This window comes from Plectrocnemia conspersa, unplaced genomic scaffold (genome assembly GCF_051122295.1).
Source record: "Plectrocnemia conspersa isolate PC_06_02 unplaced genomic scaffold, ASM5112229v1 ptg000013l, whole genome shotgun sequence".
NCBI lineage: Eukaryota > Metazoa > Arthropoda > Insecta > Trichoptera > Polycentropodidae > Plectrocnemia > Plectrocnemia conspersa.
In genome coordinates this window covers 26,122,403-26,143,300 of record NW_028277177.1, presented here as the reverse complement: position 1 = coordinate 26,143,300, position 20,898 = coordinate 26,122,403, and the positions used below count along the sequence as shown (strand labels likewise).

General features: G+C 26.1%; 1 protein-coding gene across 2 annotated transcripts in view; it reads right to left on the bottom strand.

The window, feature by feature from the left end:
• LOC148227697 (ras-related and estrogen-regulated growth inhibitor) overlaps window positions 1-20,898 on the bottom strand; it is a 43,955-nt gene that overhangs the window by 8,248 nt on the left and 14,809 nt on the right. For both annotated transcript variants that reach the window (XM_088201922.1, XM_088201923.1), the window contains exons 2-4: window positions 13,767-13,902; window positions 3,727-3,863; window positions 2,565-2,726 (exon numbers count right to left, since the gene is read on the bottom strand). In XM_088201922.1, the coding sequence (XP_088058048.1) occupies window positions 2,565-2,726; window positions 3,727-3,863; window positions 13,767-13,872 (405 nt within the window). In that variant the 5' untranslated portion in view covers window positions 13,873-13,902. The remainder of the gene's footprint in view (window positions 1-2,564; window positions 2,727-3,726; window positions 3,864-13,766; window positions 13,903-20,898) is intronic.

Below are 20,898 nucleotides of genomic sequence, written 5' to 3'. Positions count from 1 at the left end.
ATTAACGTAATATTTATATAAATACAGATGTTTAAAGTTCAATATGCTAACACACATAAACTGAAAATTATTATTATATTATAAATACATACATGAAATATATGCCAAACTATTTAAAATCGCGGATAAACCAGAAATCCCAACGGTAGATTGAAAATCCCGGAATGAGGGGAAGCAATTATAAAATTTAATTAAAATTCGTGCTGTTCAATAACAATTCCAGTGACAATATATACCGTAAAACATATTAAAACTGAAAAAATAGAATATAAGAATATATACTTTACATTGTGTGAAGCATTTTGATAAAATCAGATTTAATTAGATTTGCGATCAGAAGGCAAATACGTTGAAAGGATGCATTGAAAAAGAAAAATTTGATTTCATTCGCCGAAAAGTCAGATTGCTTTCGTATAAATTTATTATTAATTATTGGATGTCTAAAAGTTGGTGGATTGCTTCAGAAAATAAATTACGATGGAAGAATTTTCACCAAATGAACTCTTTGTACAAAATTGTATGATATATTAATGTAAAAAAAATTGATAATTCCAGCTATTAAAACGTTTATAAAGTGGTAGGTGTTTTGGGATTATTGTAACTAGGGATTCCAATCCCGGGCCAAAATTTTGATCCCGGGATTTCGGTATTGCAATTAGTCGATCCCGGGATCCCGGGACCAGTCCCGGGATCATTTTCATGTTATTTTATCGATAAAAATATTTTAAAATGAATAATACAATATATTTTTACATCTGTTTTTTATAACGTACAATGTATAAAGTACGTATAATTTTAGTCTTGGACTTAAAATAAAAAATAATATAATAAAAATAAAAAAGGGAAGGTCATATATATTTATTTGAGAAGAAAAAAATGAACTTTTGACAATGTATGCACATATGTATGTACATTCATAGAAACAATTAATTGAAAACATTATTTTGAATAAAACTCACGAAGTAACATCAAAGCATCAAGTGTTTTATCATTTAGCCTTGATCTGATTTTGGTTCCTAAGCAGCCTGCTGCTGAAAAAGCACGTTCAGACTCACAGCCTCAAAGATTCACAGATGACACGTGTAACTTGAGCAAGTTTGTACACGAAATATAACGATGTTGTCAATAATAATTCGATTGTGCTTGATAAATCAACCAATCCGAAAAATTCGGGATTATGTTTTATAATCCCGGGACTCATCGGGTATTGAAAATCGTTCGGGATCCCGGGATCCCGGGATTCGGGATCCCGGGATTGGAATCCCTAATTGTAACAAATCGAACTCCAGTGTCAGATCTTTTGTACGGTTGATTTGGGATGTCTCCGGCGAATCACAGTTGACAAGCAACGAAATATGTATAGAAAGGGGTAATAAAAATGATGTTTTTTCTGTCACTGGATGGCATATTGTTTGTGCAATCCATAATGCACAAAAGGGTATGGATTCTATAGTCATTACAATAGTAATAATGACATAATGCTTTGACAACATTCCATTATGTACAAAAGTATTTTTTTCTCTGAATAGTACGAGGTTTAACCGTGATGGTCTGATCAGTTTGAGTTTATAATCAAGTTATATTCCATTATCTTTTTTTTTATGCTCGCAAGTGTCGTTAAGGATTTAAGGAGACCTCCCACAAGTGAGTCATTAGATAATCGTAATAAAAAAAATCAAAAATCAGGTAGCAATAATTATCACAAAGGTACACAATTATGTCCTGTCTGCAGAAACTTAACCAGTCCGATTCAAAAATATAAAAACACGTTAAAAAGATAAGGAAGACATGGAGATAAGGTGCATATCAAAAGAACTTGAAGCTGGTCACCGTTTCTCGATCACTTGATAACCGGAGATGAGAAATTTGAGTTGAGCAAAAGAGTTATTATTAAAAATATTTTTTTTTACTTTTAGATTTTGTTAATTTTTCTATATACATTTTGTATAAGCTTTGAGCAATACATACGAATATTTAAGATACGACTTTTTACTATGTTACACTTGAATAATATTATGTTTAGTTTGCTCTTAATATTCTAGATCGTTATAGAGCTTTTTACATGAAAAGACCAAGGAAATACGCGAACCTGAATTCCAAGTAATTCTCATTGTATTTTCTTTGATATTTGTTGTCTTATATACATACGTATAGAGCAATTTATAGCCGAGAGGCAAATTACACTTTACCAAGGATCTGCTGTATAGCTTCCGTAGAGAAATGTATCCTACATATTAAAACATCGTGATTTGGATGTATATATAATATGTATATTATATCCTGTAGCTCTATGTCTTCATTGAAGATAAATATCAGTACCAAAGTTATTTAAGTATTTTTAATAATTTTCTCTCTTTTTAAATATTTTAAAAGGCTCAGGTATTTTTCTTTAATTTAACTAGGTCAATTTAAAGTTAAAATATGAAATGTTACAAAGTATTTAAACATAAAACTTAAAAGGAAAATTGTTTGTTATGTATATATATATATATATATTTATTTTGAGGCCGCATTGACTTGTAGCTGTAGCGCAAATTAATTAAATAAACAAATATTCGACTCACTTTTCCACTGTTCGATCCTAATCTGCGTCTTCTCTTATTGTAGTTAATTAGAAACTTCAGTCTGTTGCATTCGTCAAATGAGCATTTGTCCGTGACCGAGTATACAAGAATAAAAGCTTCCGCCCACCGTATGTTCGCTTCTAAGGTCAGACATTCGCTTTCCTGAAAAAAAGTAAATAGAACACAATAAACACCCACAGATAACCATAACGAGAAAAAAATAAGATAAAACGGGGTTAGAAACTAAGCTTGAAGATCTTGACCTTACCATCCACTAAAAGGTTATGGTATATTTTTTTGTTGACGAAATAGCTTTCATAGTTCTAACTAAAAAAATTCTTAAAATTATGCATATATTGGAAATATCACAGATAAATTTGCTAGCAACTGAATCTGCTATATAATAATAATGTTATTGAAGAAGAAGAAACCTTAAATATTAATTTCTATACCTAATGTCTGGGATATTGTAATTTGTAATTATTGAATAATTATAATTACGATCGATCATTACAAATTAGATCTACTAAGTCGTAATAAATAATTAAAATAATTGCCTTTTCTTTTCTTGAAATATACAATATATAAAAGCATAACAGAAATACATTTTCAGAAAGGATTTTGTCATGATCAATGACTAAAATGTAAAAATGTGCTGATTATATTTTTATACTACACAAAAAGTAGAGTTGTCAAAGATGGCAAACTACAAATAACCAGCAGTATATTAAAAAAATCAGTTAAAATTATTAAAAATAACTTTTTTTAACCTAATTCAATATGGATCATATATAATTAATCATACAAATGTAATTAAATATACATTTTTAGTATTTTGTAATTTAAAATATATTTAAAAAAGATGAATTATGCTGATTTTTTCAACAATACTTAAATAAAAAATACACATGAATTTATTTATCTTTTATTTTTAGCAATAATCTCGTACAGTGTTATTATTTAAAATATTAATAGCATTGTGTGAACGACGACGTTTAATTCATTAAGCGGTACGCTAATTTATATATCTCCAATGATTTATTGTGCTTGTAAACAATATGTTACTCTTTTTTAATATATTATTTATTAATGGTGATACAAACCCCAAATTAAATTGGAACACGAGGGTCATTCTAAATTGGATAATAAAACAATTACTTACATGCGGTTGTCCGGCCGTGTCCAATATGTCAAAGTATACCATTTCGTTGTCCATGACTGTGTGGAATGTATAAACTTTTTCTAAGCTAGGGTCATATTCACCGATGAAGCGTCGAGTTATGAATCTCACCACCATGGCTAAAAAAAGTTAAAAAAATGTTAGTTGCTTCTTTTATATACATATTTTTTATGTTTTTATTAAATAATATATAGGGGGCATTACAATTATGATTTAAATTAATGATTCAATTATAGGTTTTCACAACATCTATTATTTGTAATAGAGAATTATTTTTTGTGAGAACGTAATTTAACAAATTACAGTATTACTTACAACAAATTACCCTAGTACTTATTTTAGACAATGAAAAAGTCGATTGAAGTGAATTTTTTTAATGATGATTTTTCTAAATTAACTATATACAATAGAACATGAAGATGCAAACATGTAATTAAAAAAACACGTAATAACTATTAAGTAAGTAGTGAAACATCTGATTAAAAGCAAAGTCAGTAAATCAGTGACATACATTTTATTAATTATAAAGTATTATTACAGTTTTGAATCAATAAATATCATAAATCACCACATCCGTGACATTTCAAAAAAATTAAATACGACCTTGGTCAAACGAACGTCGCTTTCTAAAGGCGTAGACGTATTTTGCCGTCCTACGAAACGACTACGCAATTAATAACAAATAAATAAATATTGGGACAGTAAAATTCAGTAAATCAATGGCATGTATTTTAAATATTCATCATGTTATTTATTCGTGAAATTAGAAAAATCTAAAAAAAACTAATTTGTGATCGGAATTATAATTATATATTAATTAATAATTCTGATCTTCCAAATACGATAAAAAATACCCTAGGGTTTCCATACGATTTGTACCCAAATCTCTTAGATATTATTCACAAACTTATATTGATATTGTGCTGAATAAGCTACATTCCTTTTATACATTTTTTTTGGCAGATTCCTGACGATTTATCATTACAGTTTCTAATTTGGTTTGCTATGATAATACAGTAATTTACTTGAACAAATATTTTCTGGTAGATATGATACATAATCAATATGAAAACCTGTAGATAAATAAAGATCAGTGTTATTGCTATGGTTTATTATAAAAATCGAATATTCAATAATTTGATATGTTAATTAAAATTGCGAAACAAGCAAACTCTTACATTTCAACGATATTTGTTTACCAGATAAACACAATAAAGATAATTGCAACTCCTTTTCCACGTATCTAATTGTGAAATCCGATGTAGAATGAAACGAAAAACAATTACAATTAATTTGTTTTTCCAGAAATCTTTTACTGGGTATACTTAGGCATTCGAGTCACCACCTCAATATACGAGGATAAGATTATGTAAAAATATATAGCTAAAGATTATCTTAATTCATTACTTTATACAAACGGTTATTGTTGGTTAAATGTTGGTTAAAGCGTTGGATTAGCTGTAATTTGAGTTTTAAAACTTTAATCTAATTATACCATTACTCGGAAGTTGTATAAAGTTGATTGTCTGTCAACTGATTCAATGTAAAATTCACTAATTATATATTCAGAGATAATATTTATTTTTGGGCAAAAAAATATTTTTATTTTTACTGAAATGAACATTGTGTCAATTAAAGAACCAGACATATCAAGTAATTTATTAAAGTCAGTATATTCTTAATAAATATATATAAGAGTAAACTTAAACAGAATGGACATGTCAACGATGAATATTTAACTGTGTCGTATCACGAAAGAAGCGACATAATTATTATAATGATGTGGTAAGTTAAATATATACGTTATTCACTTCAAGATAGCCGGTGTATATATTTTAGCTATAATTAATAAATTAAGACAATTCAACTTAAATTAGTTGAAAATTAATCAATAAAGTCGTTTTCGATTTTCTGTCAATTGGCCTTCTCCAAAGTTGACCTAATTTGTTTTAATGGTTCAAGTTGTAATTATTTAGCCTTACACGTGTCTCTTATAGGGTAATACAAAATACACGTAAACATTTAATGTAAAAGGAAATTGAAATTAATTCTAGAATTTATATTTAGTAAATATTGGACAAAAAGTCATGATAGAAAATAACGAAAAGAAAGGATTTTCGGCTTACAATTGCGTCGTTGGGAAATTCATTAGAAGGCAATATAATTGCGCAGAATGTAATTAATTGTTTAAATGGGTATCATGAGGTAAATACAAAATAGAAAGTAAATACGTTTGTTATTATTAAAATAAATTATATAATACATGAATTTGTTAATTATATTGTGTATTAAAATCAAATAATAAAAATGGCTATTGTTTAACAAATTTTACTTTTGTGCTTATAGTGTGTTTACAAATATTTTATATTAATTCATACTTATTAGTTTTGTACTGATCATGAAAATTAATATTTATTATATTTCATGTTATGAAAATAAATGTAAAGAAAATATCAACTAAATTATGCAGAAAAAAAGAGCGGAAATGATAAACAGAGCAATAATGTATATGGAAACGCAAAGAACACAAAATAATCCAAGAAAGTTTTATAAAGCTCTATGAGGTCTTACCAAGACTTAACTGAGATGAAATGCATGTTGAGACAAGAAGGGAAAAGGTTTTCAAAAAAAAGGATATAACGGAAAGATGAAGAGAACACTTTAACCTAATCTTACAAGTTTTCATACGTTAATACTGTCTAAATAAATACAGGCCCAATCAATTAAAAATAACATCAAATTTTAAACAGTTATTATGGCAAATTGTGTTACGTAAAAAGTTAAAATCAATATAAATATCAAAGCATTAGAAATTTCAATATTATTTTGTTATGAGTTCACACAATCATTTTATATCTAAAAATAGACCAAAAAAAATAAAAAATAAAATTGCAATTACCAGTTCAAATACTAAACGAGGTTTAAGTTTATATAATTTAATATGTATAAGACTAAAATTCTGTGTTACTATAGATCACATCTCAGTTTGAATGAGATTAATTTATTGAGGAAGCCATTGACTGCTTGTATCCCATTCCATATGTTCTGCCTTGGATAACAATCATCACGGATACCAGAATTAGAAAAAATGTCAAGGATAATACATTTTTATGTGACAACATATTTTTTGTATCGTGTTTATTTTGTATTTTACTGAAAAAAATATTTTGATATATATATATATCAAAAGTAAGCATTGATAAAATAAAAACATATATAGTAAGTATCTAATTCACTGAAGTAGCTAGGGTTGGGTGGAATGGGGTATTTCTTCTGAGTATAAGTTGACAAGGGGTTGACAAAAATCCATTGCCATTATTTTTAAATATGTACTTTAAATATATTTTAGTTTCTATAAAGTTGGTATTTTACATTTTGACTTACAATAAAATTTTCAGAGATACCGAAGGTTTCGAAAAATTATTAAAATTAATTGAAAATGGTTTAGAAAATGCATTTAATTGTATGCTCATTTTGAATGACGTCAATTTACTATCTTAATATCTGTGATATTTATTATTTATTTGAAATAAGTTAAGAAGGTTTCTCAACTTCAGGGTCATTTTTTTAATTAAAATATATTAATATTAAAAATGAGAATTTTTTTATAATTAATTTTTAATTTATTGAGAACAAAACATTTTAGTGCTGTGTTTTTATGTGGAGGAATGGGTGCTATTTAAAGTTTCAGAAATTTAGTAAAAATTTGGTAGCAAACCCTTGGTTATAATATATTTATTTTTGTCTACTGTAAAATGTTGCCTTTTTGTAAATAAAAATTGTTTTTTATTATTTAATAAAATTGTGTAAAAGTTGTATTTTTTATCTTTCCTGTATATTTAAAAATCACACTCTTAATTAAGATGAATATAATGCCATAATCCTCTAATTAAGTTTAAGTTAATGGGTCTATTAGGCAATTTGTTTATATTGGATCAATATTTCTTTTACTATTCTTTAATAATACAAAAAAGTTAAGAAAAGTCAAGGTTTTTTATTAATTATTGATAATACAAATATTTATTTTGTACCTTAAAATAATTGTAACATTAATTTAATTCACTGGTTCGAATAAAATAAATTAAGAACAGCATTTTATGTTATAAATACACATTCTTATAATATAAAAGCGTGTTATTTGTAAAGAAAATAAACCATTTATTTGATCCAGTCAATATTTCATAAATTTTGGTTTCACTTCCCTCTTTTTGTTAACAATTTCAGTGAATATATATTTCGCTATTTTATATAAGGGAATATTGTATTTTACTTAATTTATTTACTTAAATGCTGATAAAATTAATCTAAATTAAATACAGAATTTATTTTATATATATATATATGTATGTATATATATTTTTCTTAATTAAGTATAATTTAAAATGTTATTTAAAACATTAAATAAACTAAAATTTAATTGAAGACAATATTAAATATATATGCTAAAAAATAGTATAATTGTATTCTAGTATAATTTTTTAATACTAATAATAAGAAACAAATCAAATGATTAATTATACAAATTTAATAGTCAAATGTAACTATTGTTAAATATACTTTTGTATAATAGAACACATCGTTATTATTTTATTGGAAAAATATTAGAAATCTCACTCACGTAAGCATAAATATACAAAAAAAAAGGATAAAACGTAAATAAATACATATTCAAAGTTGTATTTAATTGATAAAATATAATACAATGTATTTTAGGATTTAAAAAAAATACAGTATCATTTAGTAGATTTTATTTTATTGTATTAGTCTTTTTAGATTGAAAATTAAAAGCTCGATGTATTTAACTGCCAAATAAATCAATAAAATCGGATTATCGTTTGAGTTTATTGGGAAATCTATATATTTAATGGCATTTACATTAAGCCCTATATATAATATAATTAAATGGACTTTATATGTCGATAATATATATATGGCGTTTAAAATTTAATAACTATCTAACATGTATTAAATCTGATATTGATCGTAATATTTTTTTTCAAGTATCAACTTAATATTTTTAACGTAGTATAAATTTAATTTTACTTATTCATGCGTAGTTTGTAAAATCATTATAAAATATTTATCAATTTTTTCCTCTCATTTTCTAATAATCCAACATTCCTCTCACTTTTTCGATAACACTCGAAAGCACACCCTGATCGCTTTACGTCCATATCTTAAACTTTTTTTCTCACCCTTAAAATTTCATTCGCTTTATTAATATTGTCTGCGCAATTTAAATTGCGAAAAACAAATTTTCGCGCACATTTATCTTCCGCGTTTTGCAACAATTGTCAAATGCAAAAAACTGCGCAATAATCACCCACGCTTACGCTTTGTCGCAATATAAGAAAATTCCAAGGAAGTGCGAAATTTCCATTCTTCTTTTTCCTTGTTCTTTTTTGTTTATTTGCAACTTCCCACGCCATGCGGGAAAAACTCGTTCTGCGTCACGCTTTCGCTTTTGCGCTTTTCCTGTTTTCCTCCGTGGATATTATTCATCCCTTCAGTGCTAATTAACGATGTGTTATTATCTCATGTGGCGTAGTAGGTCAGACGAAATAAATTTAGTCCGAATCAAAGCGACCTTTTATATAGAATTTAATCCGAGCTTTTTGAACACGTCCAACTCTGGCATCGCCAATGACCCGAAATTAATTCTGGTGAGAATCAAAGTCAAAGGTGATTAAATTTTTTGACGTACTTTTCCACCGAGAAGTTAAAATAAATAAATATATATTAATATATCTATAAATATATTGTATGTTTATCAATAAATCAATATTAAAATTAGATAATGGCAGTTGGTATTGAAATTAAAATTTTCACTTTCATAAAAGCTGTTATTATCTCTTAATAAAATATAAAATATATACTTAATAAGACACAAATTTAATTACTATTAAACGATAGTATAAAACTGGAAGATCTATCAGATAGCTAGTCTGAAATTCGGTGATATGCATATAATTAATTTTAAACTATTATATATAAGTCACTTTGAGGTTTTTAAAAGTGGCACTTTCTCATACATTTTGGTGAATTTAATTTTTTTTGTGTGGCAACTTTGGAGTTGCCACACAAAAAAAAATCATATCTGACATTGCATGTTATATACATTAAAAAGGAAGTAATGAAACTATCGCGAATACGTTTTAAAAACTGATTTTCATTATCGGTTAAAAAAACACTTTTAAATTAACATTTTTCATTGTTTAAGAATACATTTTAATTTTGACTGTTACAACATATTATTTTGTTCAATATCACAAGTTTTTGATTTATTTAGAAACAATTAATTTACAAAAGCACTAATTAAATAGTAATAAGTTTTATAAGAATTCAACTATAATATAATATAATGGACGATAAAAAGAGATTTATCAGGTATATAATTTAGCGTTAAATTTTATACTAAAACTTGAACGTCTACTGAGCAAGTAAAATACAATATTGATTAATCTTTTCTGTAAAGTGTGAAGGATTAATATAATATACCAAGTTTATGCTTTGACACGAACAAATCCAATCTGAATACCTTAATACTTATAAGGAAGATCCTCTAGTACTTACATGTGTTACCCATTAAATATGAATATGACAAGTTTGTTGCTTGAACTTTGCCAGTTATCGTTGAAGTTAGTGGCTAAAGCTAACCATAGTGAGTTTTTTTTAAATATAATATATAAATTGCTTTTTAGTTAAGGTACTTAAGTGCAATATAAATTATAGCTATCCAATTAAACATGGCAAGCGGAAAATTTTCAATTATTAAATTATCGTATCAAGCCTTTACAAACTTCAACCCGTATTTGTCGAGTTTTATTACATACCATAAAGCAAACGTCTGTTGCACGTTCCAGTTAAATATTACACATGGTTAGACCCACTAGTAACAAAAAGGTCCGTAATACCCAAACTCCATTAGTCGGTGACTAATGATATTCGTACGTTTGAAATATTGAAAACAACGACGAAAGCTATACAGATGAACAATATTGATTCATATGGAATTTGATCTTAAAGTTCATGTTTATTTAATTGAATCTTGCTAATCGATATTCTATATACGAATGTTGCAATTGAATTGTGTTAAATAAATCATTAGTCGAATAAATAAATAATCTTTTTTTTAATCAACTCACAAATAAATATAATTTAATATTTGATTATAAAATTAATTAGATTGAGTAATTGTATTGTTTTTAACTTGATAAACAAATCAAAAGCTTTATTTATTACTTTCATAAATAAACATATAATTGAACGATGATATGTTAATAGTCCTTTATTCGTAATTCACTCATATATATAAACACAAGTTTAGGGTCATCACAATAAATTGCAAAATAAAATCAATTATTTATAATCGTCAATGCAAAACGCGTTGTCTTTGTGAACGCCATGTGTGAATAATGGCGTAGAAGTTTTAGCGAATTAATTCACGTGCACATAGTTTCTATAATAGGATTTCTAGACAGCCCTACATTTGGCTAGGTTCCAAGTAGTGTTGCGCCAATATAAATTAAAACCAACGTAGGTATTACACACGTATAGAGTTTTGAGCGTGTGAAGTTTAATAAAATTGTGCGCGGAGTACTTTATCGAGCTTTCAGCGGAGCTTGAAAATGGATGGATAATTCCAAAAGCTGCGCGAAAGCTCAGGTGCGTGTATATTCTCGTGGCTATTTACACGTGTAATATAATTTATATATGTATACACTGTGTCAAGTAAAACATGGATTGATTTTGTTTTTTTTTATTTTTGAATCACTGTCTTATGCTTTGCCTATGAACACGCTCATGCGTTGCCAACTTGCCATTTTGAATAAAAATATGAAAATGTATTATTGTATATTTTTTAAGTTGATTCTACATAGTATGTTGTATATTTGAAATCTACATAGAAACACTTTCATGGCAAACACATAAAACTGTCGGTGACCGGATTATTACGCACACGAAAATTCTGAACATAAGTTTGATTGTCAAATATATTTTACTTTTAATTTCAACCGCTCAATATTTAAAAAAAAAATTGGGTAATTATAGGACATGTAAGTGTATCATACTAATATAATTGTAAATTATTTTTAAAATAAAAAGATTTAAATTAAAATCATATCTGTTACATTTACAGACATTCTTTTTTATATGTATTTACGTATTCTTAAATATACATATGTATGTATATATTGATCATCTATGATGAGAATTTCCGCTGTGCGCAATAATCACTGAACCATCACATTACCCTAAACAATGTATGTTAACATGTTACTAACTAATTTTATCACCATTGTTATTGTAATCCAGACATGGGCTTATTAACTACCCCTCCCGATGCTTTTAGCACATGTCTTAGGTTTATATATACATATATAAATTCGCAGATAAACACGTAGATAACTGCATTAGAATAAAAGGGACAGTAGTAAATTCTATAAATAGTAAAAGGCTCTGAAAGTCACTTTTTACTATTTTTTTTATACAAATAAAAAAGAGCTTTTTTAATAAAACTATTAGCTTTCAGAAATTTCTCGGTGAATGGCTAATGATCTCTGATATTTTATTTAAATCAAATATCAAGTTATGAGAATATATTTTTTTGCGCAAATATTCGTATCGTTTTCTTCAAATAATAAAATATATTTCTGCTTAGGCAAATGTAATTTTTTTCTATGAAACAATTTTTTTTGTATAAAAGTGTACGGATTTGGGTTCCGGCAGCAGACTCAATTTTTCTTATAAAAATGCGCTAATAATAAAAAAACAGACCTAACTCCATTATGAACATAATATTATAATATATAATTAATTATATATATGTCACCAATTCACTAGTAGCTCACCCCGTTGTTACGCATTGGGCTTACGCCTGGCTACAACTAAAGAAAAATAAAATGAAATAATCAAAGATATACTTTCTGAATAAATATGAAAATTAAATATGAATATACTGAATAAATATCAAATTTAATTCTATTAATGATTTAAGAATTATGCAAAACATTTTTTTTCTTGACACACTGTATGTATATTGCGGAGAGGAAATATTCGCAAGTGAAACGACCTTTCAGGTTTAAGTCGCACATCAATTTCAATAAATCACATCGAAAGGTTGTTAAGTTGTTTTATAAATCATGTGATTTTTTATCATTAAATAGAATTTCTTCCTACGATTTAATTTTTCGTTGAGCTGAAATATGAAAAGTGTCGTTCAGGATTAATTTTTTCCCGTCATCTAATTAAAACTTCAGAGAGGCAATCTCTGCCTTGCAGCATATTGCCGCCGAATAAAATAAGCAGTAAATAGTACTTCTTTTTTGAGAGCGAAAATTCGAAATACTGCGTCGTATTTTTTTAATAATTGAAATGCTTTGGGTTTATATATTTGTTTAGATGAATGTTTACTCAAATTTTTATTGTTATTGATCGCAAAAATCACAAAGCTCAAAAATGTACAATGGGTACGATATTAAATCATAAAAATAAATAAATCTTAAACTTTTGTTATATACTTTAAATAACTAATGTTTAAGATCAGAAACAATACATAAGTTTGTAAATGTAATAATAATAGCATATATTGATATTGTTATCAAATTATGCTAGCAATAATTAAAATATGATAAGATCAATATTTATTTTATCTAACTAAAATATATTTTCATTATCTTAAGATATTTATAATACAGCTTTTTTAAAAACATAAAATAACTCAAAAAGTTACAAAGATGAACCATTTTAAATGAATATTTAATCTGTCATATTCTACACAGAAATTTAATATTAAATAAAGGCGACATTTTCTGAGAAAAGCAGAAAAATTTTCTGAGAGAGAAAATATAACATCTTAAGATAGAACGACTTAAAAGCTCGCATAATTAAGCTAGTGTTTAATTATTTTTTTATAAAACCGTTTTTATCCTTAATACAGATGTAAACTGCATAATTAAAGCAATAATCATTTATAAAATTATTTGTCAGCGAAATTATTTATTTTATTTGTAAAAACATACCTGTCTTTCCTACACCGCCTTGTCCCAGCACCATGACCTTTATAGGTTTAGGTCTAACTCCTAAACCAAGTTTCGCCAACGAGGATTTTGGCGAAGTCGTGTTCATATCACAACGATGTTTCCCTCACGTTTTTACCTGAAAATAACAAGAAAATAAATATTTACAATAAATCTCCAGCAAGGGTTACAATAGCGCAATTCCCAAAATAAATATGTGTATTTTGAAAGGCTGCGGAATATCAAAATACTTCAAAATCAACATTTAATACCAATATTATATAATAACTCTTAAAAGATTACGCAATCAAGCACATTTTTAATTAAATAATATACCATTAATACAAATATTTATTTAGTACAATAATTATATTATAAAATCCAGTAAATATTATAACAGTTCCCGGAAGAAAAAAATCGTTACTAGCAAACAAACGGACATTTCTTCGAGCTCAATAAAGAAAACTACATTGAAAACAGATCCGAAAATTCGCACCAAAGAGTTTTCCGATGGGAAACAGACAATCGTTTATTGTATTAAGGGCATCTAATAAATGTATTTCCTATATACTTACATATTAAATCCATGGGTTAGGCGATATGGGTAAACAAAATCCTCTCAAGACTGTATTGTGTACATTCTATACATTTGTATTTATATATATATTATATATATTTACTACGTAGTTACAAATTGTTACTAAAATATATATATATCTTATTTTTATTAAAGCATATTACGGTAATTGAAAAAAATTAAATCAATATTATTATTTACTTAAATCATTTTAAACTTATTTTTGGGCTTTCTTTAAAATTGTTTAATTTATATTAAAGCCGCAAAATAAATCTACATATTAATGTTGTGTAAGCTTTTTTAAACGTTTATGATTAAGCTCTATATTAAAATATATTATTTATATAACACAATAACAGATTGAAAAAGAATGCATAATTAAAAGAAATATATGTTATAGAAACATAACAATACACTTCACAAAAATAGAACGTATATTTCAAACTTGAATAATGTTTACAAAATCACTCAATGATATAAAGCATATTTCTTACGTTGAAATAATAAAAAACAACACTTAAAAATAGAATAGATATCTATATATAATAAACTGATATCCTTGTTAGTGATCACGTGTAACCTAATATTGAATTTAATATATATCTTTTAAGCAAAGTATAATTCTTATTTGTAGCAAAAATAACTACTTAATTAGGTATACACGTCAATGCGACTCAAGTTGTGCATATTTCAGCACATAACGTAAAAATTAAATGGGTAATATATGTATATAAAAATATGTTTTCATCTTTCTATAAAATAAGAGAGTAAGATGCATTATTTGGCAACCATACAAAAGAATAATATTATTACTAATATTGTGCACTAAGTGGTTGTAAGAAGAAGTACCTTATGGTACTTAATTTATGAAAATAGCAGACAAATCACACAATCTTGGAAGCTTTATAGCTTATATTTTTCATATAATCAGTACAATATATACTGTAGATATAATATACAAAGTAATGAATGAAATAAGACTGTTATTTTCGTTTCTCCCGCGGGCAAATTGAGCATAATAATAATTAAGGCAATCCAAGTCATTTTCTAGCTATTGTATTTTTTATTTACAAGTCCGTTACTGAAAAGCATATATAAACGTATCCATTTTTTAAGAAACTTGAGCTACGAATTTAGTGGTATATAAAAACGCGTAGGTCGTACTAAAAGATTATATTCAATGCAATAATATAGATATATATATTATACATAAAAATATGTCAAGGTATTTAAATTTTTGCATATTGTATTTTTATGTTAAAAATAGATTATTTAAAATTTTTGCATTCTTAAATATTTTTCTAGGACATTTTAACAAATTTAATTTGCAAAATTCTTCAAATAGCTGCTTTTTTAAGACATGATGGCAAATCAGATTGGCTAACAAACTATGTTAAAATTTTTACAGGATAAAAATTTTATGAAGATAATAAATATCAAAAAACGCGGTGATAATATTTTTATTAATAAAAATATTATCACCGCGCTAAAAATTTACCATGATTTTACCAAGGTTTTTTAAAATAAAATATATCAGAAAATTTACATAAAATTCTTTACCTTATTTTTACATAACCTAAAATATTTATATTTTTAAAAATAAGCGAAAAAATAGCTAGACCATAACTTAATTGAAATTAAATAGTTTTTAATAATTACTAATAAAAAAATTGCGCTGCACGGTTAAATGCTCCTCACATACTTATTAGAACTAATGAGTTTAAAAAAATAATTTTAATAACTAGCACGATGGACGACTGGTATACGGAATAGCGTAGACCGTAACGTCTCAGACTACTAACTCTGAGGTTACGGGCTCAAGCCCCGGCAGTGACACACAAATTTTCATTTATAAAAATGCGCTAATAATTAAAAATACTGTGCCCAGCTGCAGTGATATCCATTGCTTATAAATTGTATAGTACATTATACTTTATAATTAATAAAATAGATGTCACCGATTTCAAGACTTTTTCAGTCTGGTGGATAATACTAACTTTTAAATATTCATTATGTCTGATTGACATATACAGTTGATACAGATTTTGGCCGTTGTAACGCATTGTGCTTATTCCTGCCAGATTACAACGGAAGATTTAAAAAAATAAAGAAATAAGAATGTCACTGACTATCAAACTAAAAGATTCATATCACACCTTTGACATTTTTAATTTATACTGTGCTTAGAAGATCGGAAATAATGCTTTTTATGAAATTAAAATTTCGATTGAGCATAACAAAATAAATTTACTAATATTTTCCTAACATTAAAGATGAATATCGTATTAATTCATTAAAATCGAGCTGAGTTTTACATTTTTATTTAATATAAAAAAATAAAATAAGAGCAACTTATCAGTAAATTTTTAGTATAAGATGCAAATCCACTTCTGCATTTTTTTTAAAAAAACATACAATTTATTAAAATTAAAAATAAGCTTATGGGTATTAACAGCTTGCAGAACAAGTTTATTCGTCACGCCGACGTTAAACAAGCTTGCGTGCCGATCGTCTATTTGTGTGCACTAGAAGCACAAAATAGTGCACTTTACTAATATAAAAGAACGCACTTAACGGATGCCACGATCAAATTCTATTGGGCACCCGAATTACAGCGTTATTACGTCCCAGATGTTTGAATAATAGTCTTCACGTAAAAATTCTTGTTAGAAAAGTATCAAACAATGGCATTTTCTATTTAATCATGAATGCATTAGACAGTTAATATTATGAAAATATATATAAGCGTGTACATAATGTACTCGCGACATTCAAAATACACTTTCACCAAATACTTTAACCGAAATATTAAATATCGATCGGAAACTTACTCTTTTCAGAGCTTAACATTTTTATAAGTTCACTGTTACGTAGAATATACTATTATTAGATGTATTTTGCACAATAACAAATAGTCTGCTTCCATCCTAAATTATTACATTGGCCAGAAGATCATGAATAGGAATGGAAAAAATTCATAGTCATCAAAAACGATATTTGCAATATGTTATATATGTTTTATAATCCAAATCAGTGCAGAAATACATAATTATCTACATCGTATTTTTTTGTAATTGTAAAAAAACAAATCAAATATGTTGCTACTGATATGCTGTTGATCATTCAAATACCGTTTGATGTGATTGAAACGTACTTGGAAAATATTAAATTGGATTTTTTATATCATCCTTCGTTCGCACCATTATGTCAATTTGATTGGAATAAAACATAAGGACGATTTGTTACACAAAAAAAATACTTTTCGACGAAAATTTCTACCCTTGGGAATAGCTCGTGTGCGAGAGAAGCGGTACAATGAAAACGATACGAAAATAATAAATAGTGATACACACCGTTGAATTAACAATAAACGTTTTTCGAGATTATGCGTGGGATTATAATGGTGACATGTGTCGTTCACGTGGAATTATATAATTTTAGATAATACAATATTATAAATAGTATCCTTTTACTTTTTCGCGGAGCTCGGGTGTTATGTCATATAATAAATTTATTTTATTTAGAATACGCTATTAAATAACATTAATATAAATCCGTGTAAAGTAAATATTATATATTTTTATATAATGTATAATATATAAAACGTACATACGTACATATATAAATATGCACGAGGCTTTTCGTCAGATCTTCCATCATTGATAAAATCGAATCATGTGTCAAATTTGACACGAAGTGAGTGTTATGCATCAGAAACTTTTACATATATTTAATATGATATTATATTCTTTAATATACGAACGTATTTGTTCTAATATTTTTACTAATTATCTATCAAAATTCATTAACTTGGTTATTTTCATAAATTGCTTTTTTTCGATAACTATAATTCATAAAAATATTTTTTTTTTAATTACAAAGCTTTCTGTTTTGATTTATTTTTCACAAATTAGTATTAAAAAAAAACAGAATATATACATTTATTATGGTTAACAGCAAAATATATAATATATTTTCAATAAATTTTAATTACATAACGAATAAGCTGAAAAGAAAATATTTCTACCCCATTTTATACTATATAAATATATTTCTAAAAGATGAAAACAGCTGCTATGTAAATTTTGTCAAGCGACAGGTTCTTAATTAACGGGAAAAATATAGGAAAACTTTTACAAACATAACCCATTAATAAATTTTATTTTATCAGAAAACATTATTTTTATATATGTCATTGACAAGTGAGCTTAAAAATCGATATATAGGTTAGATTGTTTCGATAAAATTTTCTTTTTGATTTATGAATAATTCATAACAAAACCATTTTAACATACAAATGGTTTGATTATGATACGACTTAAAGAAAAAAGCACTCTACGCGGCAAATTGGTTGTCAAACACATAAACGCTTCACAAGTCGGAAAGGAAAGGTCTAAATATAGAAATATCTTAGTTTTTATATATATGTATACATAAATTGCATCTATGCTCGGATGTCCATGGTACTGAATCAGTCCACATAACTGAAGTACGCGTCCGATCTTCCTATCCCTAGGGTTGCTCCAGATTATTGCTACATATCCGAATTGGATAGAGTTTTCCATACGGATCACGAACCGTAATAAAGGAAGAAATGCCATTACATTTTTTATACGTGTAAATATAAGAACACAAAAAATAGAGAGTATGTTCAATACTTTTCATTTCGGGTGTGTGTATTACGACAAAAACAGGAGATCAAAAGTTTTTTATACCCGGAAATTACCCCTGAAGGTATAAAAAAGTAAATCTTAATAATTTTACAAAAGTTTTAAAAGCGTAAATATTAAATGCTTAATAAAATACAGGTTGATCTAATGGATCATTAAAATATTTTTTATATATTCAGTATATAAAATATATTGAATAAATTTAGTTGAAATTTATATTCCAGTTTAGGTTATATAGCAATCTGCATACATATATTTAGAATAAACAAACAAACATTAAGGTATTATTAGAAAATTTAATTAAAATATAAACTTTAACCGGAAGCCTATTAAGATATAGTATAGTAGTTTTCGTTATACATTAACTGGAAATTTCGCTTCATTTTCAATATAGCTTAACTAGTAAACTTTAAGAATTGCTAATTTAATCAACAAATATTTGGTCACAATGTTTTTTTTTTAATTTATTTTTTATTATAAATAATATAATACTATTTTCAAGTAGTCATAACCGGAAAACATATTTTAATTGTAATGGTTACTAAAGAGGAGGTTATTTTTGAAATATAAAATAAAGTGGGTCAAATTTAATTGGAATATTTAAGTTTTATAAGTTTGTAGTACTTTATAAAATATTATTAAAGTAATTTAATTGCTGTATTTTCTTTAAATTGAGCTATAACCAAAGTTAACTATTAATTAAATTTTGTATGTCACAATTTAATTGCGATACAGCAAAAAAATACATTTAGTTGTAATAGTTTATATTTTAATTACAAATAGTGCTAACTATATTTAATGATCAATAACTGGCTATTCATGCTATAACTGTATCGTTTAAAAAAAAAGATTAAAGAAAATACAAAATTTTTGTATTTTCATATTTAAAAAAAAATAATGCTGTTTTTAGTTAATAAAATCATTGCAGACAATTTTTTGGTAGCTATTTGGGAATATTCGATAATGATCAAATCTTTCCCTACTACTATTTCCTATGTATATATATATATATATAAATGGCTCAGACTCATAAAAACTTTCTCTTATACGCAGGAAATTTATAAATATATAAACCCCTTATATTAATTACTTATTCTTTATTTTTAAAAGTGTTTCAGATTTATTGTGAAGAAGAGTTTCGGTGAATCGTTTATCTTTCAGCGTTGATAAATGGTATATTGTTAACAATTTAACAGAATGACCTCCGTGTATTTTCATAAAATGTATAATATGAAATAATATAAATAATATAAATAATAAATAATATGAAAAATTCTTAAGACAGATCTTGGCATTTGGTTTATTGATATTTTTTCAAAGATTCTTTATTCTCAACTGCTCTTTTTTTTAAATGAGGCATCAAAAATGATGGAGTATGTGATGCCAAGTAAGAGATATTATTTCTGTTGAAATGTCAATATAAAGCGAAACGATGTGACTATTTTATATAAAAAGGTATATTTATATCGATTAACCAATTACTATGATTAATAAAAATAATATCTATTACTTATGTAATAAAAATTTAATATTACATGAAAAATTATAAACATATTTATGATTACGTTACAATTTAAAGTAGATATTAAAAATGTTTATTAATTAATATTATTTTAAAATCAATTACAATTATATTAAATTAAAAAATAGAAGTAGGTAAAGTGTATTAAATTTGTAATTAAATCATTTTTACCTTTCCCATTGATTATAAAAAAAATATTTTCAAATATCTTGATGATTAAATGACATAAAATTATTAAATTAAATTAATATGTCAACACTTTGCGGACATGTATAAAAAACACTTGATTGACGAATTGGTCGGAAGAAAATAACTCGTCAGATATAAGTGTTAATAGCGCAATAAACATAAATGCCATTAGTCTTT